Source organism: Ctenocephalides felis, unplaced genomic scaffold, assembly GCF_003426905.1.
Source record: "Ctenocephalides felis isolate EL2017-DRISC unplaced genomic scaffold, ASM342690v1 CF-g0.4_SCAFFOLD_03570, whole genome shotgun sequence".
NCBI lineage: Eukaryota > Metazoa > Arthropoda > Insecta > Siphonaptera > Pulicidae > Ctenocephalides > Ctenocephalides felis.
In genome coordinates, this window is record NW_020539724.1 from 16606407 (window position 1) to 16630246 (window position 23840).

The 23840-nt window shown below is 28.5% G+C and overlaps 1 protein-coding gene and 1 non-coding gene across 2 annotated transcripts; one reads left to right on the forward strand and one right to left on the reverse strand.

Annotated features, from left to right (window-relative positions):
• Positions 1–4879: 4879 nt before the first annotated feature.
• Positions 4880–15831, forward strand: LOC113383465 (ras-like protein family member 10B). The gene is made up of 3 exons (XM_026621729.1): positions 4880–4948; positions 8350–8715; positions 15622–15831. The coding sequence occupies exons 1-3, from the start codon at positions 4880–4882 to the stop codon at positions 15829–15831; spliced, it is 645 nt and encodes a 214-aa protein (XP_026477514.1).
• On the reverse strand, positions 14045–14117 carry Trnaf-gaa. Its single transcript has one exon. It is a non-coding gene; the product is annotated as a tRNA-Phe (tRNA).
• Positions 15832–23840: the final 8009 nt, after the last annotated feature.

Below are 23840 nucleotides of genomic sequence, written 5' to 3' on the forward strand. Positions count from 1 at the left end.
ATCGTGGTATAAATGACTTATCCTTATCTTTGCGAAATATCTTAAAAAATAAAAATCATTTTTATCTTGGTGTTCCAATTTTCATTTACTTCCTAATTGTTTAAATATTTACTACATGCTAATTATTTTTTAAATGGCCATGATTGACCATTTTTCAAATGGTTTTGCTGGACAAGTGATGAGAAAAAGTTCATTATTAGTAAATTGATAGAAAAAAATATTGATTTTTTTTCTTTTTCCACAGTTTTGAAGTTTAACTATTTAAGAATACGTGTACGAGAGGATTTTTGGAGATGCAGCAGTTTGACCATGATAACTTCTGTTTCCTTCTATTTGAGAAACTCTGAACGTTTTTCTCAAAACTGTCTTTTTCAATACGATGTCCACGATTTCTCGAGTTTTACTTGAAATTTCCGGAGAATTTTCCTTATAGATATGTGCTAGATACACCTCCAAATTTTAGTTTTTACTATTTAAAAAAAAATCGAGAAACAGTTTCAAACAGTTTGTCAAAAAATATTTTTGAAATCAATCCTAGTATATACTATTAATACATCATTCTAGATTAATACTTTCTTTTCTAATTTCGATTTAGGTTGCAATCGTGGGCATGGTCACATATCAACTTTTTGAGACCCTCCTCATTTCGCCAGACCCCCCACTTCAACACACTGATAATTTTGAACTTTTTTTTTAAATTATGAACTTTTTTCTGTTTTAATTTTTTTTTGTACTCTTGTAACGTTGATGAATAAATTATAAACTAGTGGTGTATGGCATCGTGCCTTAAGGCAAATTGCTGGAACTTCTCGTACCGTATCGAAATGTTCGAGGAATATTAAATGTTTTTAAATGGAATATTATAAATACTATAACTTATGTATCTTTACAGAAAAGTAAATAAACAAAATTTAATCAATGGAATTTAGAATGAAGAACATTGTCTAATATTTATAAGAACTATATAAACTGAATAGCAAAGTTAAAATTATTTATTTGAAGTATATAAGCCAAAATGTTCAGAAACCTTCAAAACGTAAAGAAATGCCCAACTTTCAATTTCGATTTTTGAACGATTACAATAACTTACCCTACGGGAAGTAAAAAAATTACAATTTTTTTCTTTTCCATTTTTTCAAAGTTTAACTATTTAGGAATATGTGTACGATAGAAATTTGTCAGAGAATTTAATCCTAGTATATACCATTGAGATATCATTCTAAATTAATAATCAATTTTTTCTTCATTTCGATTTCACTTTTTTACGTCACGTATCAACTTTCTGAAACTATCCACATCAACCACTGCTAGTTTATAAAATTATTAACTTTAATTGTTTTATTTGTTTTTGTACTCTTGTAACGTCGATGAAAAATTATAAAAAAGATGATAGTATAAAAATGTATTGCCTTTTTTCGATAATTCAAAAACGACCTAAAATTCATGCATATATCCTAGAATACCCCCTTAAATTGTTTATCGTTTTTTATCTATAATAATTTAGCTGCAAAAATCTTAATAGCATACTACTTCAACGTGAAACAAAAAATCAAAGTTTATATATATATATATATATATATATATATATACATATATACAAATATTTTGTAGTCAATTGTCAATTGTCATACTTCTGAAATGTTATTACTTCCATAATTTTATTCATTTTATATAAAAAGTACACCTGCTTCTACTATTCTTAAATATATTCTTTATCAAGATCATGTTTCTTGACAGATGTCCAGAAGATGGAACGTACCTAGTTCCAAAACGTCGACAATAAATAAATAAAGAAATGGTTTTTTAAAAAAACTTTCTTTGTTTTTTATTACTTTATGGATTATTTGTTCGAAGCTCTACAAAATATTTACAAATCCAAGACTCTACCATCTATATATTTAATGTATATATATATATACATACATATGTGTGTGTATGTGTATAAGATGTAAGTCTGTACTTAAGTGCCTAAATATATATGCACCTATCTTATATGAGCCTACTAAAACTTTTACTAACTCCATTAGTCATTTTCGAGTTTCCTTCGCTATTATTTTCCCGACGATCGATATTTTAATGCAAAATTTTCACATGGCGGCGCGTCGCTCACCTTTTGACAGATGAGTAGCTGTTAGATAAGGAAAATTGAAGAAAAGCTTTTTATTTAGTGCTCATCCTAATAGTATTAAGTTGTTTGTTGTATTATGTAACAATTATTGAATTAAAGTGATTGATAAAATGGTGGAATTTCGAATTGAACAAGTGCTCAATTGTGGTGGAATAAGTCATAGTAACATTATGGTTATTTATTTTTGTGGCAAATTGTAAGGATGGTTATATTTTGATGGCTAAATTAATACCGCAAATTAAATATTTAAACCTATCGATTATACAATAAATAATGTGAACTTATGCTCAAACAAGCTCTCAGCTAAATATTTATACTGAATTTGAAATATGTGCAATCTTGAAATTTAATGTTCAACTATAATTAGACGTCTGTAAAATATTTTTTATTAATATAAAACTGCATGAATAAATTATTTTAACAACTTCGTTTTATATGATCTGTTGATCATTCTAAATCCAAAATGCATAAAATGCATTATTCATAATATTGATTGAAATCATTCAAACTCCATCTGTGATTATAATATATTAAATCAATTATCCCCCAATAGTTCTCAAATCTAAAAAAAAATCTTCTTGAATTATTTTTATTGAATTATTTATATTACTATTTGGCAAAATGTTTTCCAAAAGTGGATCGTTTTGCTTGAAATTTCATAAAAATATTATTTGCTGATAAATATTTAAAAAAATGTGATTTGTTGAGCAATGTAAACCAAACGGTGTTGTTATGAGTGAGTCAAAAATTGGATTAGTTTGGGATTGTGGAAAATTCAACTTTACTAAATTATCTGGTTGCTTATCGATAGGATAACGTTACTTCATGTAAGTATAATAATAGAGTTATATTCAATAATAGAGAATGATAGATTTATTTATTTTTTCTTCAGAAATATGTTAAGTTGAAAGTAATTTCATCGGGCACTACTATGTTAAAGGCAATCGTATAAGCCACACAAAAATTTTGTTTGGAAATGACTTAAGGTCAACTGGTCTTGAGTCTAAACTCTTCATAATTATCATTATTAAACATAAGCACATCTTGAAGAAATGTGGTTTGTGGGAATATTATCTCCATTTAATTATTTATTTTACAATTTGCAATTTCCAAAACATTATAATAATCTTCCTACGACTCGAACACTTCAGGTTGCCCGCATCTGCTTTGAAAGTCACAAAATTCACTAAAGATTTTTCTCTACAGTGATTTTTTCTCTTCTGTGAGTATTTTTCTTTGTGATTTTATCATGAAAACCTTCAAAATATATTCTCATTTGGGCTTATTCATGCTAAGTGATAAAAGCTTTGGCCTTGCAACCACAGGTATCAGGTTCAATTTCCTCCAGGATTTTTCATTTTTATCCTGTATTATGTAGTCTGTCTATCCTTTATTTTCTATTGTATTTTGGTCAAAATTGTCTTATGTTACTAGATGTGATATTCGCTTTTACTTAAAAATATATAAATCTACTGATTTTTAGTTTATAAATGGCCTAATTCATGCATCTGCACTAGAATACCGCCTTAGGTTGTTCATAGTTTTTTATTTATAATAATTTAGCTGCAAAAATCTGAGTAATATACTTCAACGTCGAACAAAAAATCCGAATCTTTTAGCTGCACTATTGAAAATGTGTCTAATAATAATCTCATCACAAAAAGTATGGACAACCATTGGGTTGTTTTCTAATAAAGTCTTGTTTTAATAATTTACATCACAATAACAAAACAACTCGTAGAACACTCAATAGTCCAGAATTTCTGTCCATTGAAAAAATACTAACAGTATTAAATGTTAAACCTCAAAATATGTAAAAGTTTAGGTTTAAAAAGGAATTATAGCAATAAATCTTGAATATTTTAATAAACCAAAACAATATACATATTTGCATAATTTCGGAAGACTATTAAAGTTTTAAGAACATTTACATAGCAAAAGATACAAGAAGAAAAAGATACATATCAAAAATATTCGTTAATAATACTATTGAACCGATTTTCAGTTTTGTTTGATTTTATAAACATTTAAATTGATGTTATTTATATTATAAACATTTGGGAATTATTAGATATACTGTTTTCAACAAGCACTCGATACCATTTTGGCATAAAGTATGTAATCACATACTATATATATATATATATATATATATATATATATATATATATATATATATATATGATATTTGTTTCAATTATTGCCCCTGCCCGGAAAGGCTATGGGGTCTCAAAAATTATTATTCCGAAGAATAAATTACAATACTTAAATAATATATTTTTTAGCCAAAGTGAAATTGTGATCCAACCGATAAAGGCAAGTGATGCCGTACGCCGCGGCGCGAGGTTAAGTCAAATTCTTAGGAAGAAATGGTGAAAACTAATTTATCAACTTCTAGAAGGCCGGAAAATCAGATTTTCTTATTTCATGTTTTCTCGACGTTCTCGAAATGAAAGTAGCCACAGTAAAAGTTGTATGCATTTCAGGGCTGATTTGTATATAGATATAATAAGATAATATAAATGATGTCGAATGTACAGCTGCTTTAAATAAAATTTCCAGTCTCAATTCCCACCCTTTACTATATTTTTATAATCATTGACATCTCAAAAATTTCCCTCAACAAACTCCGAAAAGATTTATCAAAATGCGAGTAACCGTGTAGGAGGAGTTTGAATTCATATATCCGTACGGAAGAATTTTATATATTATATAAGATTAGTCTGTTGAGACGTTTAATTTAGATGTCAGATGCACGTGAGACATGGACGGAAGGAAAGACAATCAAATTATGAATATGAAATTCCTTCAGAATCTATCGTAAAGTACAAGAAAACCAATTTCAAAATAGTTGCAAATATATTGTTTCGACATAAATTTCAATATAGTAAACAGATTGCAAAATCTTTCTCAATGATTTTTTTTTTATCTCTAAGGATTCCTATAAGCTAAATTGAAAATATTTGAGAGCGATATCTAAGAAAAACTCTTCTTAGTTTAACAATTGAAAAGATTGAGATAATTTTTTAACCAAATTGCGTTTGTTTCAAATTTGAAGCAGAACAATTCATAGTTCATTCTGCATCCAATCCAATCACATATACTATATATTTACTAATGTATAGTACATAATAATTATAATTGATAACCATAATAATAATGATAATCATGATTAATTAAATCAATAATTAACATTATAAATTAAGCAATTAAAGCCTGCAGAAAACTTTGCTTCAAACTGATTATTAATATTTCTAATTTGAAACATAACACTTATAACCATATTTATTATATTCACTCTTCAATTTATTCACATGTCTAAGAAACTAATTATTGATTAGTCTAATCAATTATAATTATTATAATAACAAATATTATTATGTATCTTTAGAATATTTCGTTGTAAATATAATGATTTTTTAATATTATTTTATAATACTTAATAGTTGTAGAATTATTATATTGTGATTAATTATTTTTATTCTATTAGTGATCATCGGTACGAAAGTACAGTGTGAGATAAGGGCGGTGTGGTGGAAGGGGGCCCGCTAAGCATCGGGGGGGCCCCGCCGGTCCGCGCCGCGCTTTTGGGCGCCCCCGCCGTAGGCAAAACCAGCATTGCTGAGGTAAAAAACTATCTATATATAAAAATATTGTAAAAACTAACTATATATTATTAATACTTATATTTTAAACTAATTATATATTTTATTATATATTAATTATTAATTATATATTAATTATTTACTGGTTGTATTAAATTAAATTAGTTTTATTTCTCTTTAACTACTATCTCACTATTTGAGTTCAATATTTGAGTTAATTATTACTTGGGTTAATTATTAATTGAGTTAATTATTGCTGTATTATTAATCTGCAAGTTATCAAATTTTAAGATCTCATTATACGTGGTCTGTTCAAAAAGTACCCGGAATTACTAATAATTAAATTTCGCGGGTCTGGAGTGTCTGATTGTCAAAATTTTTTTTTTATTGTGTTGGTATACATGCCCCTAAAGTATGATGAAATTTTCAGCTATATTCACTGTTTACTTTGTCTGTGGTAGTCGCTAAGGTTCGACTTGTTTTTCTGAGCTCGGCGATTTTTACAATGGAAGAATTGAAAAGTCAAAGAATTTGTATTAAATTTTGCGTAAAAAATGAATAAAGTGTTGCAAAGTGCAAAAATTCACCAGATATGGCTCCGTGTGACTTTTTCCTATTCCCAAAGTTGAAGAGACCCATGAAAGGACGGCGGTTTTCCTCGATTGAAGAAAATCGCTGAGAGTGCTCAAGGACATATCAAAAAGTGAATATCAAGGGTGCTTCGAAAATTGGAAAAAACGCTGGCATAAGTGTATTATATCTGGGGGGGACTACTTTGAAGGAGACCACATTAATGTAGACGAATAAATAAATATTTTTTTGAAAAAACGAAAATTCCGGGTACTTTTTGAACAGACCACGTAGATTAAATTGATAAGAAAGAATGGTAGTCACGAACAGACAAAAACTAGGTCTATGTATTTGCTGTGCGATTAGGCGTTTTGCACATGAAACCTAACCTTCAAAAGGCACGAACGTCATAATGCAATATTAACTTTAGTTAGACTTAACGTATGTCTTATCAAAGAGATATCAGAAAGTTATATGATGAAATGATAATTTCACACTTATGATAAATTCGTTATTTGATATTTGAGCCATTTGGAGGTTGTTTTGACAGTACGTAACAGGACATTTCTATTTCATAGGAGAATTGGTCCTGAAACGTTAGATTTATAAAATCGTTTAGTTTTTTTCACTAATTGTAAGACCGAAACGTATGAATTTATTACATTGGTCTATTTTGACTTTGAGTAATTTTAAAACTACATATTAAACAAACAAATATCTGACTATGTTCAGATAAACTCCTAGCCAGTTCATCATTGTAGAAATTTGTTACCTGGCCCCTTTTACACTATAGGCGTGGTAAAACGGGATAACCAAGAGGCAAACAGATCTAATGTCTTATTTTTAATTTAAATGGATTTTACGAAATAATAGCTATAATATTCAACTAAGGCAAAATATAAAATTCCTGAGCACATTTTATACAAAGATATCACTGTATATAACCTTGATCTGGTATTCCGTTAGAAATATTCATCAGCAGAGTTGAAATAACTATTTATTTAATTTGTCTTAAAAAATCAATTTTTTAACTTAATTAGATTTTTTATTTACTATTTTCTTATTGTTTACATCTTCACCAGTGTAAAGATTTAGTTGAACCTTTTTACCCCACTCAGATATAAGCTTTTATAGAGGTTACATAAAAAAACTGTTCAATTTAACTTAAGAATGATAATACATCTCATAAAACTAAACAATAGCGCTCACAACCAAAAGTATTTTCTTGCGTTCTTAGTTTTTGTGGTAGTGATCAATGTGGTTTAGTTTAAGAGTCCTTACTATAATTTTTATGAATTTATTATTTATTCGTTTTATTACAGGTATACTCAGAAATTATATTAGGGTCCCATAAACTAAATAACAGTGCTCACAACCAAAAAAACTAACAATAAAAGAAAATACTTTTGTTATGTATTTTCGAGCTTTGCCTTTTATTTCCTGATAGCAAGTTCGTAATAATCAAAGAGATCGTATGCTGGTTATACATATTTTGACTTCTACTTTCAAATATTGTTATTAGAAAATTTCTGACTTTGCTAGTTTTTGAGATATCGGTTGTGGACCTTTTTACCCGCGGACCATTAAGCCCCATTCATATAAATGAATATTACATAAGTGGATTGATACCTAATTTAGGAGGAGGGGGAGTTGACAAAAAATCACAAAATATCACTTGGGTGTGGGAGGCGTATAGTAAAATATCATGTGATTTATTTTTTAAATGAATTTAAAAAAATTTAAATATTTTCAAAAAAAATTCAAAGATGTTACAATTTTTTCTCGTAATTTAAAAATACACGTAATGTTTGATGAGGGAGGGTGGTTTAATTTGGAATATCACCACCTATCACCAAGGGGGAGGAAGGGTCAAAAAACTCTTAAAAATCGATCACGTGATTAATGGACGCCCCTTATCTACCTTTAAGTATTATACTTTTGCGTTACAAATAATTATTATATTATTCTGGTATCGGTGGTGGACCTCTTTACCCACGGACCTTTAAACCCCACTCTACCCTATAATACAATTCTCTTCTCTTTTAGCAATTTTTCGAGCACCGCCACAGTGCCAAACACGTGCCCACTGTGACCCGGCGCACCCACAGATGCTGGGTGTCCCTGGACGGAAGGCCCATAGAACTGATAGTTAGTGATCTTCCGCCTCTGAACCGATTTCCAAGGGACACGCTCGACGAATGGCAGACGGTCCGCTGCGGAGTGTTGAGCACAGCTGACATCTACGTTTTAATATTTGATGTATCCGATGTACGAAGAACTTTCAACAAAGTCAGGGAATTGTATGCCCAGCTGATGGAATTGAGGAGGAGAGATGAAAGGGAATATGGGGTTTTGGTAGTCGGAAATAAGACGGATTTGCTGGTGAAACATGCCGAAGGAGAAGGACCTCAGGTAATTGATAAACAAACAAGTTGAAGGTGGCATTTAGCCTTAAGGCAAGTTGTATGAACTTCCTGATAGATGTAACAATTGACATAATCAACCGAAATTGAGATTTAGATATTTAGATAAAATTTTCAACTGTTTATTTCGAAAATAAATTTACCGCTTTCGATCGAATCTAAACATTGCGATTTCCAAGAGAATATTCTCAAACACATTTGAAAACATTTCTGTAATTATATTAATTATATTGCACAAACAGGTGTTTGTATGTCCTAAAATTGTAGCTTATTATTTTAAATTTTAATGGATTGATAAACAAATAATTGTATTAGTTTCTTTATAATAAACTCATAGGTCCGTCAATCTCTGAATCATATTAAAATATTAATGGACATCCTGATACAAAAAAGCGTGGAATCAATATCAATACATGTTCTTCTCTTTTTAAAAAACTGTTCCACTTATTATAATACACGTACTTAAAATGTTCAATTTTTTTATTTTATATTTTTGTAAAAACATATTTGTGTTTTAGTTAAAATTATATTTTATACGCGTATGTTCTCATTTATTTTATTCAAAATAATCAAGTTATCATCTTTATATTAAATATTTACATAAATACTACATGACCCGACGGACGTTGTCCTGTACTCACGTCTACAATTCCAAAATTCTAATTTTTTTAATATCCTATATTATACTTTTTAATATCCTATTTGATGTCCTGCCTTTGTGATTCATTCATGGTCTTAGCATAAGCATTATAATAAATTCAGAAAAAAATAATTTAATATCTGTGGTAAAAGAACAATATCACACTTGATTTTACCACATAACATAACTGCTTCATTAATTTTGTTTAAAATTTTCATAATTTCGTACCATATATTAGTTGCTTTTTGGCAATTATAATTCCTAAAGTACATTTTTCTCACTATTAATTGAATAAACATTAGGTTCAAACCTTAGGTGAATTAATTTGTAAAATCCAGTTCATATGAGCACTCTTCAATCTAAGATCAACTCGCTAAATATTCCATATCCAATGCCAAACAAATGAATTTTTGACACACGAAACAAAATTCTAAATCACTTTTCAATAGGGAGATATATTTTTTTGTATTGTTAAATAATTTAGTAAAGTAAACCAAAATGCGACATGCATAAGTTTAAAAAAATAATGTAGATGCAATTTTGATCTCATTGCGTTATTTATTAAACTGAATTATATAATTTCATCTGCCAAACATACTGTTGACTGCATCTTATATTATTTTAATTTCTAACACATCTCAGCTGCTTTTCGGCAATAATATTTTGGACATTAAATTTTTCTTGTATATTATGTTCTAATATTATCTAGGCTCATAATTTCAGCAAAATTCAAATTTGAAGTGAATTGACATTTCTAGCAGATGGCAGTACAAATGTTTTCAATGATAAGTGTTTTTTGTAATTTTTGCGATTCATTTCTACAATATCACTATAGTTTTATCGTTCATTAAATCTTAAAAATTTGCTTTGACAAACTCTAAAAAGAATTATGAAAATCCGAATAATCGTTTAGGAGAAGTATCAAATCATATACCCGTAAAGAAGAATTTTATATATAAGATTATGTAGTAATAAACCAAGGGTTTAACAATTGGTGGCACCTCTAAAGAATTGCGAAAACAATTAAAATTGAGATAATGTCAAAGAGGCTGTGTTTGCAATCTATTTATATATGTTCATCTATAGACAAGTTCTTTTAATAAATAATAATTCATATCCCTGTGTCTCTATATGTCGTTCTTCTCATCATATGGTTTTTCTCGTCATATTTATATGTTACTAGCTGACCCGGCAAACGTTGTTTTGCTAAATAAGGTATATTCTAAACCATTTCTAGAGAATATAAAATATTAAAACTTTAAGTGCATAAGGATGTGTTGTTTGAATGCTGTATACAATTAGGTATTATAAAAACAATAAACCCCATTAGATTGTCTATATTTTATCAATACAATCAAACTGCAAGTTTTATACACTTTCTCTAATACATCGTATAATCCATTCCGAGTCTTTTTTGGTCTTTCGGCTTATTAATTACGTTTCAAGTTTTTCAGATTCTTTTTGGATTCTGGATTTTGTGTATAAGTGTAAATAATACTACTAAGCTTATAAAAATTTTCAAATTTTTGCGGGGCAGAGATAAAAAATGAATTAAGTATTTCTTCTTTGACCTGCTTTTTGAAAAGTTTCAAGTTACATTCAAATTAAAGTGAATTTAATAAAAAGTATATATGTAGAGCAGGGCGAGACACAAAGGTCCAATTTGACTTTGAGCAAATATAAACTATATTGTGAAAACCATAATAATTATATCACAACAAATAAGACATATCAAACGAACAATTATCTGACTATGTTCAGTAAACTGACTTCTACTTCATCATTGTAGAAATGTGCTTTTTTGATATCTTCCAAAAATTTGTTATCTAGACCTATTTATCCTATATGCGGGGTAACATGTAACGGGCAGGTGGCAAAAAATTTAAAGCCTTATTATAATTTTAAAGGTATTTTACAAAATAATTACATTTTTAGCTAATGCTAAAATACTACCAACGGAAGAAAATACTTTTATTATGAATTTTCAAAGATCACCGTTTATCTTCCCCATTTCAAAGATTACCGTTGTCAAATCAAGGTTATAGCTGGTTATACATCTTTTTTCCTCTACTTTCAAATATTGTTGTTAAACAATGCTTAACTTTACTGATTTTTGACACATTGGTGCTGGACCTTTTTATCCCCGGACCGTTATATATTACTATCTATTCTTCGATAAATTCTGGGAAAATGTTATTCGACAAAATGTCCATTTGATCGATACCATATTTAGGTTCTGAATTTAAAGAACATAAATAAAAAATAATATAACCTAGAAAATGTTTTATAAATACCAAAGAGTGAGTGAGATCTTTCAGAGCACCGTGTTTGAGTAAAATATGCAAAAAGTGCATTTTCATATTAACATTTCAAAAAAGTTGATATTTTGAGTCTCTAGTAACACTTGCGGCCCGATTACTAACGTTTGTGTATATAAATGAGAGGGGTATAGTAAGATATCACGTGTATTTATTTTCTAACTATTTTTTTCAAAAAAGTTCAAACATTTAAAAAAATTTTACAGTTTTTTCACGTAACTAAAAATACACGTGATGTTTGGTGGGGGAGGAGGGGTAATTTTGAATATCACCAAATATCACCAAGGGGGAGGGGGAGTCGAAAAATCCTTAAAAACTCGCTCACGTGATTAATGGACGCCCCCTAATATTCACGTAGAACATCCTATTAAACGTAATTGAACATCATCTGTCAAAAGCGTTTGACATTTCACGTATTAGCCACCGTCCATTGTTTTATTTAAATTACGCTTCTACAAAACATTTCAAACTAAAAATGTAAAGTTTCTACGCGATTTTGAAATAATATCTCACCTTTCCGATCATCTCTGAATTGGCACGAATTTTTCAAGACGAACACTGGCCAAATCGGTTTAGCCGTTTTCGAGTTTTACTGAATCATTTGATCGAGAGCTGCATTTTTATATATAAGATAAACATTCTTAAAAATAAGTGTGAAATCAACAAATTGATCACTTAGACATAAGACAAGCTAGTGGTGCATGGCATCATGCCTGAAGGCAAATTGCTGTATAGTCCAGTCATTTAAGCTTAAATTAGGTAAAAATCTCGGAATTCAAGATACCCAGCTGTCAGTCTGTAAATACTTGTATATTGACACCCTAAAAGTTGTCCCAAAACTACATATGGTAGGGTGTCAATATCATATGTAGGTTTTGAGACAACTGTAGGGTGTCAATATACAAGTATTTAGAAACTTACTGCTGGGTATCTCGCATTCCGATGTGAACCTACTATAATGACTGTACTATAACTTCCCATACCGTAATATAAATATTTAAAAGCTTCAAATTTCTTATTAAAATTTTTGAAAATTAAATATTTTTTGAAAATCTTTAATTTTTTCAAAGCAATCGCGCTGCGTAGTCTTTTCAGAGAAGAAAGAAGCGCGTAAGCGCAGCGTCGCAGTTTAACGATTAAATATTATAAATCTTAGTACGGAACCCACGAAAATATTAACATGTTTACTAATTATTAAGATCTCAATAAAATATCTGATAATTTGATATGCTTATGTCTAACGACAATTTTTGACCGCCAAATGGCATTTTTTAAAACATTTTTTGTTCAATCTTCAAAAATTTAATTAATTCTTTATACCGTCAATGCAAGTGAAAAGTTTTTCAATCATTCCAATCAGTTGCTTCGTACTAAACCTGAATTGTCGTTTTTGCACTTTTTTCCCAGTATTTTTGAAAAGACTAGACACCTCTTTGCCAAAAATCTGACCAGCATCCGCCACATCAATAAGAATCGAAAGTTTTTTTGAATCATTCAAATCGGTTGATCCGTGCTCTCGAAATCGTGGGCAAATATTTATATCCAAATATACATACACACACACATACATTCACTTCAAGTTCAGAAGACTTGAAACATAAGGATATATAAAAATTTTCGTTTTCAATTTTTTTGCGATTACTATAACTTATACTACGAGAAATTATATAAGCAGGAGTATAATGATATATAACATGGCAAAAATTTTAAGAAAAGTTTTTTTAAAACTGACAATAAACTGTTCATATTTTAAAAAACATATGCATAATAACATATCCAACAACAAATAATATATCCTACAAATGTACTGTTATTGAAGATAAGGGATATATAGTAATATAGTAAAAAGAAATAAATACCTATTAGTATAATAATCTAGGAACTACTACTATCTTCAAATTTCTAAACTGCAACTGTAATTGCGTGCCGAGCAATTTCTTGCATATCTCATACTAGTATAAAATAATAATATTAAAACGTTCTAAATTCTTTGGTTTTCAATATTTAATAGTTTCTAGATAACATTTCAAATTCAGCTAATTCATAATGTTGAAATATATTCACTTAGTTTGATAGCCCTCTAAAGATACTAAACATATAAAAGCAGAGCATTGTATTTATAATTTATTGTAGGTAATCAAATATATTAATTGAAATCATCTTTGAATTTATATTTTTTATTTTTTTTTATAATATATGCTGAAGTAAATAAAACCATCATTAAATATGGTTGATTATAATAGCCAAATAAAATCGAAAAAATGGCAACAAGCACTAACAGCTTAGCTATAGAAATCGGCACATAGAGAAATGTTATATTCCTGGTTAATTTTTTATAATAAAAAACTATCAAAATTATATGCCGAAACCAGGGATCGAACCAGGGACCTTTAGATCTTCAGTCTAACGCTCTCCCAACTGAGCTATTTCGGCTGTTGGGATGACACCCAAGTGAATCGTTGTCGCTGGGTCTGAGTCTTATCTTGTCTGAAATTCCATGAGCTTTATCGTTAAATGTTCGAAAGATATTTGTTGAGAACATTGATTTCTAACCGATTTTTGTTTTTCATAATTAAATGCTAAACGTTATTTGCATTGATTTATAAAATAATCTTCTTATATATAAAAATGAATCGCAAAATGTGTTGGCAAGCGCATAACTCAACAACGCCTGGACCAATTTGGCCAATTCGTTTTTTAAAATGTTCGTTGAAGTCCAAGGACGGTTCTTACGCCGAAAAAAAATCGAATAATTGCCGGGAAACCCCTAAAAACAGCCCTTTTCTTTTTCTCATACAAACGTTTTCTAACTAAAACGTAGAATCAATTTGAGCTTTATACCTATTATATAAAGTTCATACTAAATTACAAGCACTCACTGTATACTCCTCCTAAAAGATTATTCGGATTTTGATAAATCTTTCTGAAGTTTGTTCTGAAGGAAATTTTCTAGGATGTATGTGATTATAAAGTACTAGGATGTAAGTGCAATATTGTAGAAACAAATGGAAAAAATTGCAAAAAATGACATGTCATTGTTTGCATTGACAACAAATGAAAACTACCATCCGCCAAAAATTTCAATTTACTTATGAACCTAGATAATATTAGAATATGTATAATAAATTTATGATTATTAATAAGAAAAATGAAATGTCTACATTATTATTGCCAAAAAGCAGCTGAGATGTGCCAGAAATTAAAATAATATAAAATACAGTATATGATGGCAGATTGATACACATATGGACAGGATATGACAATTTAATTCACTTAAAATATGAAATTAAGTATTAATCAGGACCGTTCCTGATTTTCTGAAGGAAATCAAAGGTAATGCAATGCATGCAAAAAATACGAGCGCACGCCTTAGGGGGCGCCAACGCAAGATTCGGATATTAAATTTTTAATATATAATTTCTTTGCGTCTTTTACTAATCTTTCCACAATATTTTTAAAATTCGTGGAAATTTGACTTTATAACAACATATGGGAAGTAAAGATGAATACATATATACAATTTGAACCTTAAGATATCGATTAGGAGAAGTTTTAGATGCAATTTTGGATATCTTAAATAATAAAAAATTAAATTAATTTATTCCAACATGAAGTACCAGTGTTATGTTATGGTTATGGTTATGTTATATCGTTTAAAAGACTTCAATTTCCAATATAGTGTGGGAATTGAGACTCATCATTTTATTTAAAGCAGTTCTCCATTTAACATCGCTCATATTATAAATGTACATGCATTTTGGCGTGAAGAGTAATTTAAAAAACAATAATTATTATTTTTAGGTAAACGGTAAATATTAGTATATTATATTAAAAAAATTAAAACAGACATGAGTACAGGACAACGTCCAACGGATCATCTAGTAATGAAAAAAATTGCTAAAATTATTTCTAAATCAGTATTTTTCTTTCCTTTTAGGAGTTACGCGATGCGGTGACCCTAATTAGGAAAAACTGGAAAATTGCCTATGTGGAAACTTCGGCCCGTTACAATTACCACATCGCCCAGCTTTTCCGCCTGATAGCCGGCGGTCCAGGGCCCCTGCAGAGAGGCGGGTCTGCGGGGGCCGACGGCCGTCAAGGGGGCACACTACGAAGGGACAGGGACGGCAAATGCATCATATTATAGGGAATAATAAAGGTAATATAAATATTGAAACAGAAAAGTATTTGTGAAATGATTATGGGAATAAAAAGTAATATGTGAAGTGATTAATAATAAAAATCTATTATGATTCGAATTAGAAATTTTTGGCATTGGTTGTTTAAAAAGAAAGGTACAAGAATAAGCTCAAAGGGTCATTAAAAATCAAGGAAGATATTTATAATTATGAAAACAATGTGATATAAATGCAAATAAATTACAATTGTTAAACTAATTATTAGCACTGGAACAAGATTAATAATAACAACAATTCAAATAATCTTGTTTGTAAAAAGAGTATCATTACTATTTGTTTTTCGATCCCAATCAAAGAAATCGATTAAAGATGCTTTTTGTTATGGCAGAAATTGTTAAAATAAAATTGTTACAGTTATATATAAAATATTACGGGTGCCAATAATAAAAAGTTCAAAAATAATTGTGCAACAGATGACTTTTTAATTAGTATAAATTATACTAGAAATAATTATGCCAAATTATCTTTATAAAGAAATTATCAGACATTAAAAGAAGATTTAAGAGACACTGCCAAGAAGCGTACGAAATCTAAAATATACGATGGTGAAAGTTTTGAAGTCTGGAGGAAGAGAATAATAAAATATAATATATTATTTTTTAAATTGTTGCTTTCACAAACTATCATTTTAATTTGTAAGTCCATAAGTTATTTGAGGATATATATTTGAGTTATAGAAATTTTCTTATAATTTGTTGCAACCACAATATTTTTTCTATAAGAAATATGGAAATCAAATAAATGTTTAAAAATCACCTAACGAAAGTGAAGCTTCATAAGAGCAGAACTACTGCATTATAAATTCAAATAATCCATAGATCTACAATGTATAATATATTGATTACTTGTGCATAAAAAGCAATGAACAAGTATTTTCAAAAATTAAAAAAAAAATTAAGTTTGAGAAGAGTATTTGTTTCAATAAATTATCTTAGTTTCACAAGAAGAACCTCAAATCTACTTTTTTGAGATTTTGATGAAACTTCGCATGATGATAGAGTGGACAGTCAAATCGAACACCTTAAAATATTATAGGCTTTTGAGAAGCGATTTAATTATAAGAATTAATTAAAGTTTTGAAAAATAGACTTCAGTCAGTTTATGTGCTTACTTTTTACGATCAGATAACTGATCGAGTTTAATTTTGGTTGTTTATACGATATAAATTTAATAAAATTAAATTTATTTTTTATATTTTTTTAATTATTTCGTTCGGAAGATACGGGGCAAAAAGTGCCGATAATGGTAATTCAATTTTTAAAAGAATCGAGTGTCCGATTTGAATGATTTAAAAAACATTTTCTTTGATAAAATGAAGAACTAATGCAATTTTTGGGAAGGAAGGTGTAGCGGTTTCGGAGATCCAATAATAAAAGTGAAAAAAATGCCATTTGGCGGACAAAAATGATCATTAGACATATGCACATCAAATTTCTAGACACTTATTTTCTAGATTTTTTAATAATAGGAACGAATTTTATTTACTTTTCTATGATTATCCGTTTAACTGCGTCGCAGCGTCCACGCGCTTCAATAATTCGTTTCTACACAGCTAACGTATCGCGATTCAAAGTTCTAAAAATTTTCTAAGTATAAAAAAAATCAAATTTTTCAAAAAGGTCTTTTTTTTTAAATTTTAAATATCTCAAAAATCGATCTTTTTTATTTTAATTTTTGGTACGGTATGTTCCAGCAATTTGCATTAAGGCACGATGCGATGCACCACTAGTTTTCATAATTAAATCACTTCTCATAGGCCTATAATATTTTAAGGTGTTTGGTTTGACTATCGAATCTATCACCATGCAAAGTCTCATCAAAATCCCAGAGGACTAAACATGAGGTTCTTCCTTGTTAGTCATTATTTTTGTTTCCACAAGTTATGTGGGTCTCAGTCATTATTTTGAATACATTTTTGGATTATGCATATGGTACTAATTCTAAAAAATTTTAAAGCAAAAAATACAGTATTACTATATTAATATTAATCTTATTTGTATGTAAAGATTTTATGTATTTCTTCACAAGTATATCATCAATTATTTTACACTACATAACTCCTACAATTTATTTGACTCTGCCTAAGAAGTTTCACTTCAAAAATAACAAAAGTAACTCTAATATATTCAGCTTTTTTGTAGTACATCATTTTAAGGAAAAATTTTGACTAGATTTTAGTTGTTGAGTTAATAATGCTTTCCATTTTATAATGCATACAAGATTAATTCAATTGTTTGATTATATTGAAGCCAAAATGTTTTATATATGTTCCAATTTTTTTTTTAAATATTAGCAGGAATGGAATACATAAAATATATAAAGGAACACGATTGAAAAATTTAATTTATTCATTTATAACTCAATACCATGATTTTGAATTTCAATCCATTACAATCCCTGAGTTAAGTTTATTAAAATCTGCAAAACTAAACAGCAGATATAAAATTAATTCCGATTGTTGTAAAAAAATATTTTAACCTTGTATAAGAACATATATGAAACCACGCATAGATAATAAAATCGAATAAAATAGCATACATGTATATATTATTGCATGTAAATATTAAATGATAATTAAAATATTATGCTGCCAATATTGATAAAAAATGGCATAGTTCAACATTTAAAAATCAATAATAATTTCAACGAAATCGTAGTCGAGCGTTCAAAATAATTAAATGACATAAGGAATATCAGTTTAATTAAATAAATAATAAACAATGTTCAGATGCACAAATAAAAATCACAAATATTCAAAATACAATATACCCGTATAGATTAATAGTGACTTATAGTAATTACTTAAGTAACCAATTATAGTGTACAATATTAATAAGTATTATGTAATAATGTCGGCACTGAACACATTCAGCAATATAAAAAAATATTTATTTAATTAATTGACACAAATTATTTTTATCATATAAACTATTGGGATTATTCAACAATCCAAACATTTGTTATTTCAAAATTACTAATCTACAATAAATTAATTAATCTTTGAACTGTGCCAAATCTCTTGAAAATAGATAACTTATTTGCGCTTTTCTTTTCAAATATTTTTGGTGCATTCCGATCATTTGGTTTACCATTTTCGATCATCATTAATTATATATTAATTAAAATATTAATAAATACTTTTTAACATTTATTATTTTTCAACTTAGACGAATTGGCTGCAATTTTGATTTTTTTCATGCTATTAAAGATTTAACCAAAATTTTCCGAAAATAATAGTAAGGTAGGGCGAGGCACAAAGGTCCAATTTGACATTGAGCAATTATATTGTGAAGACCAAACCAATTACATCACAAAGCCGGGGCAGCGGCATTCGAGTGGAAAGGGTTAAACAAACAACTATCTGGCTATTCAGTAAAACTTCCATCTTCCAGTAGAAATGTTTTTTTTGCTGTTTTTCAAAAATTAGTCCCTTGGTCCTTTTTACCCCATAGGGTAAAATGGGATAGCCAAGGGGCAAACAGATCTGATGTCTTATTTTTAATTTTAAAGAGAATTTACGAAATAATGCCTAGATTATTTAACCAATGCAGAATATAAATATGATGGGTACATTTTTTGCACAAATAACACTATATATATAACCTTGATCTAGTATTTTGTCAGAAATATTCATCAGCAGAGTTTGAATAACTATTTATTAAATTTATATTTTGTAAATTTGCTTTTTTTAACTTAATTTACTTTTTCGTTTACTATTTTTTATTGATTTACACCTATGCCAAGGTAAAGGTTCAGTTGGTCCCTTTTACCTCACGTGCAAGCTTTTTATAAAAGTTATATAAAAAAACTGTTGCATCCGATTTAAAATTAATAATGCAGCGTATAGCACAATTAAATAACGTATACTTAAAAATTGTGTTAAGGTCTCGTAAACTAAACAACAGTGCTCACAACGAAAGAAAATACATCTGTTATTTACCAACATTGGCGTTCCTCTCCCGATAGCAACGTCTTAAGAATCAATATAGTGGCTGGTTATACACCCTTTTCCCTCTACTTTCAAATATTGTTGCTAAATTCCTAACTTCACTGGTTTTTGAAATCAGTGATGGACCTTTTAGCCGGAGGACCTATAAGCCCCGCTCTACCCTATATAAAATTTATAATCGGTACATTGCCTAAAATCATCACTGCTTTACAAAGATTTTTAGACTCTTAGAATCAAATAATTTAATTTTGAAAACTATGCTCGGAAATATTTTTCAAGCAAAATCGCATATTAGTAGATTCGAAAAATAGTTAGTGCATACAAACTGTTAGGCATATTTTATTGTTGGTTTAAATTGGGCGTATAATAAAATTGAAAATTAATATTTTAGTGGTTCCATTACCAGGCGCCCAATTTAAATTAAATTCACTAAAATAGTTAGGTAGTTATTGGCAGTAGAGTTCGATTACAAAAAATTAGATTATTAGATTTCAAGTAAAATAGAATAAAAACGAACGACCTGGTTTAAGTTTATTCTGAAGCAATGAATGGAAAAGTTGAAATTTATATTAAATTCATCGCATTACATAAAATAAATGTATATTTATGAGATAAATAAAAAAATCCTTAATATGAAAGGACATATGAATTTAGTTTTTAGTATGCGAATATGTTCAAGTTCTTCACATTGAGACAAGTGCATAACAATAAACAATAATAAAACATTTATAACCATATATTTATATACATATACTTTATATGTAAATATATATATATATATATATATATATATATATATATATATATGTATTCTGAGTGGTTAGATATTAATTTAGAAATATGAACGCACTCTTTGCACTAATTTATTAGATGATATTAATTTTACAAACGTTTCGAGACTAGGTTCGTCTCATCATCAGTCTATTATAATTTAAAATCTAAAATATGAAAATCTAAAATAGCACTATGTGTTAACAATTCCAACTTGTTCCTCTTACTAATGCGCGTGCCATACGAATTGTCGGCGACTGAAACCTCTGTTCAAGGTCAACTTGATGAGTCATGAAATATCAAATAGGAATGATGATGAATAAGAATTCAACGGGGCCCTATTCCTTTTGATAATGAATAGCAATTCAACTGGGCCATATTCCTTCTCATTCCTGTTTGATATTTCATGACTCACCAAGTTGGCCTTGTACAGAGGTTTTAGTCGCCGACAATTTGTACGGCAGATGCATTAGTTATTAGTAAGTAAAAATTTGGAACTTTTAACGCATAGTGTTATTATAGATTTTTATATTTTAGATTCTAAAAAAATATAATACATTGATGATGAGACAAACCTAGTCTCGAAACGTTTGTAAAATTAATATCATCTAATAAATTAGTGCAAAAAATAGTGCGTTTGTTCATATTTCTAAATTAATATATATATATATATATATATATATATATATATATATATATATCATTATATACATATATTAAATATGTCTAAATAAATGGTTTTTCCTAGAGGATCGTTAACAGTTTAGAATTAAGGTATAATTGTTCAAACGAGTGAGAATATCACAAATATAAAAATTGTGTTCGAATATCTATAAGCTAATTGATAAATATAATAGGTTGATAATTTGTTAATGAGAAAAAGGTATGAACTAATGCATAATTAAATATGCTTTCGATGATTTCTGTGCCAAATTATTTTAATATATAAAAAAGTTACGTTTAAATAAATATTTATTTATATTTAAATGGATTTATTCCAAAACGGCATATGTATAAATGCATATATTTATATCAATAATTTGAAAGAGGGTGCCATGTGTAATATCGCCTTAATAAGGTGATAAATTGAATGTTAGTTGTATGTATTATTAAAAGCAATAAAGATTTTATTAATTTACAAATTTGCATTATTAAATGACTTAAATAATAAACATTATGTAATGGTTATGGATATAATTAAATTCGCATTATTTAAACATTTTAGGTGAAGCACCCCCATCAGATTGTATGCTTGATGGAATCTGGTTCGAATCATATACATTTTTTTTTTAAGATTTTTTGTTTTTGAATATATTTAGAACACCGATTCGAAAATTAACATTTCACTAAAATTTGTTTATTATTACATAAATAATAGTAGTATTTTATTAACTTCCCGTAGGGTAAGTTATAGTAATCGCAAAAAAAATCGAAAATAAAAATTCTTATATATCTTTACGTTTCAGAGGTTTCTCAATATTTTGGCATACCTTCGAAAAAATGGATGTATGTGTGCGTGTGTGTATGTGTGTGCGGATACAAATTTGCGTCGACGATTTCGGGAACACGGATCAACCGATTTGGATAATTCAAAAAAACATTCGATTTCTATTGATAATGGGATGTGCTGATTAGTTTTTGGCGAAAGCAGGTCCAGTCGTTTCGAAGATATGGGACAAAAAGTGTCAAAAATGGCAATTCAGTTTTTGAGAGAACGGAGTACAAGATTTTAATAATCCAAAAAACGTTATATTTATATTATCGAAATAAAGAACTGACTGGATTTTTAAGAAGGCAGCTCTAGCGTTTTCGGAGATCGAATAAAAAAAGTGAAAAAAAGGGCTATTTGGCGGTGAATCATGATCATTGGACATATGTACATCAAAATATCAGATATTTTATAGAGATTTTAATAATAAATATAAATTCTGTTTACATTTTTATGGGTTGCGTGCCAATGTTTGTCCTTTATACTGTTACGCAGCGCTTACGCGCTTCAATAATTTCGCAGTTCACGCAGCGAGATTGCTTTGAAAAATAAAAATTCAAATTTTACAAAATATTTCATAATATAAAAGAAAATTCAAAATTTATAAAAAGTATGTTTTTTCAAAAGTTTCAAAATTCTCAAAAATCTTTTTTTTTTATCTGTTTCAAAAAAATCTCATTTTTAGTACGAGAAATTCCAGCAATTTGCCTTAAAGTACAAAGCCATGCACCACTAGTTTGAAAAATGAAAATTTTTGCATATCTTTACGTTCCAAAGGTTTCTGGACATTTTGGCATACTTTAGAAAAAATGGATGTGAATGGATTTGAATTATTCAAAAAACATTTGATTCTATTGATTAGAAGACTTGTTCATTAGTTTTTGGTAAAGACAGGTCCAGCCGTTTCGAAGATACGGGGCAAAAAGTGCCAAAAACGATAATTCAGTTTTTGAGAGAACGGAGCGTCCGATTCGAATAATTCAAAAAACATTTTACTTGTATTAACAAGATAAAGAACTGATCGAATTTTTATGGAGGCAGGTCAAGCGGTTTAGGAGATCTAGTAAAAAAGTAAAAAAAAAATGCCATTTGGTGGTCAAAAATGATCATTAGACATATGCACATCAAATTATCAGATATTTGATAAAATTAAAAGAAAAATGAGTACTCGTTTTGTAGGGTTCCGTACCAAGATTGTTAATGTTTAAAGTTTACTTATACAGTTCAAGCAAATTTCAAAATTATCAGAGAAAAGAACCTCAAAATTTTCAAAAATATACATAGTTTTATACTTCAAATATGAATTTTAAATTTACAATTCTGTTTGAAAATGTATATATTTCAAATGCGTTATTCTAATCGTAAGAAATATATCCCCAGATGGATTTATTCGGCACCTCTTGGTAATATAATCTTTCTCAAGAGTTTTGAGCGATAAGATCGTCACTGTATACTTTATTAACAATAAAATACAATAGATTATAAATATTTATTTGAAAATGTTTGAAACATTTGTTAATAATAATTGATCAATATTTATTGATTACTGATATTTTTTCCTTGAATATTTAATTCTGGTACGGGAAGTTCCAGCAATTTTCCTTAAGTCCCAATGCCATGCACCACTAGTTTTAAATTATACTGTGAAATCATAATTTTGAATTCAATTGGCAAAAAATCAGAATTTTAAATTTTGAATTCAATTGGCAGTTAATATAGGAAAATCAACGCTGCCACCTGCATCAACT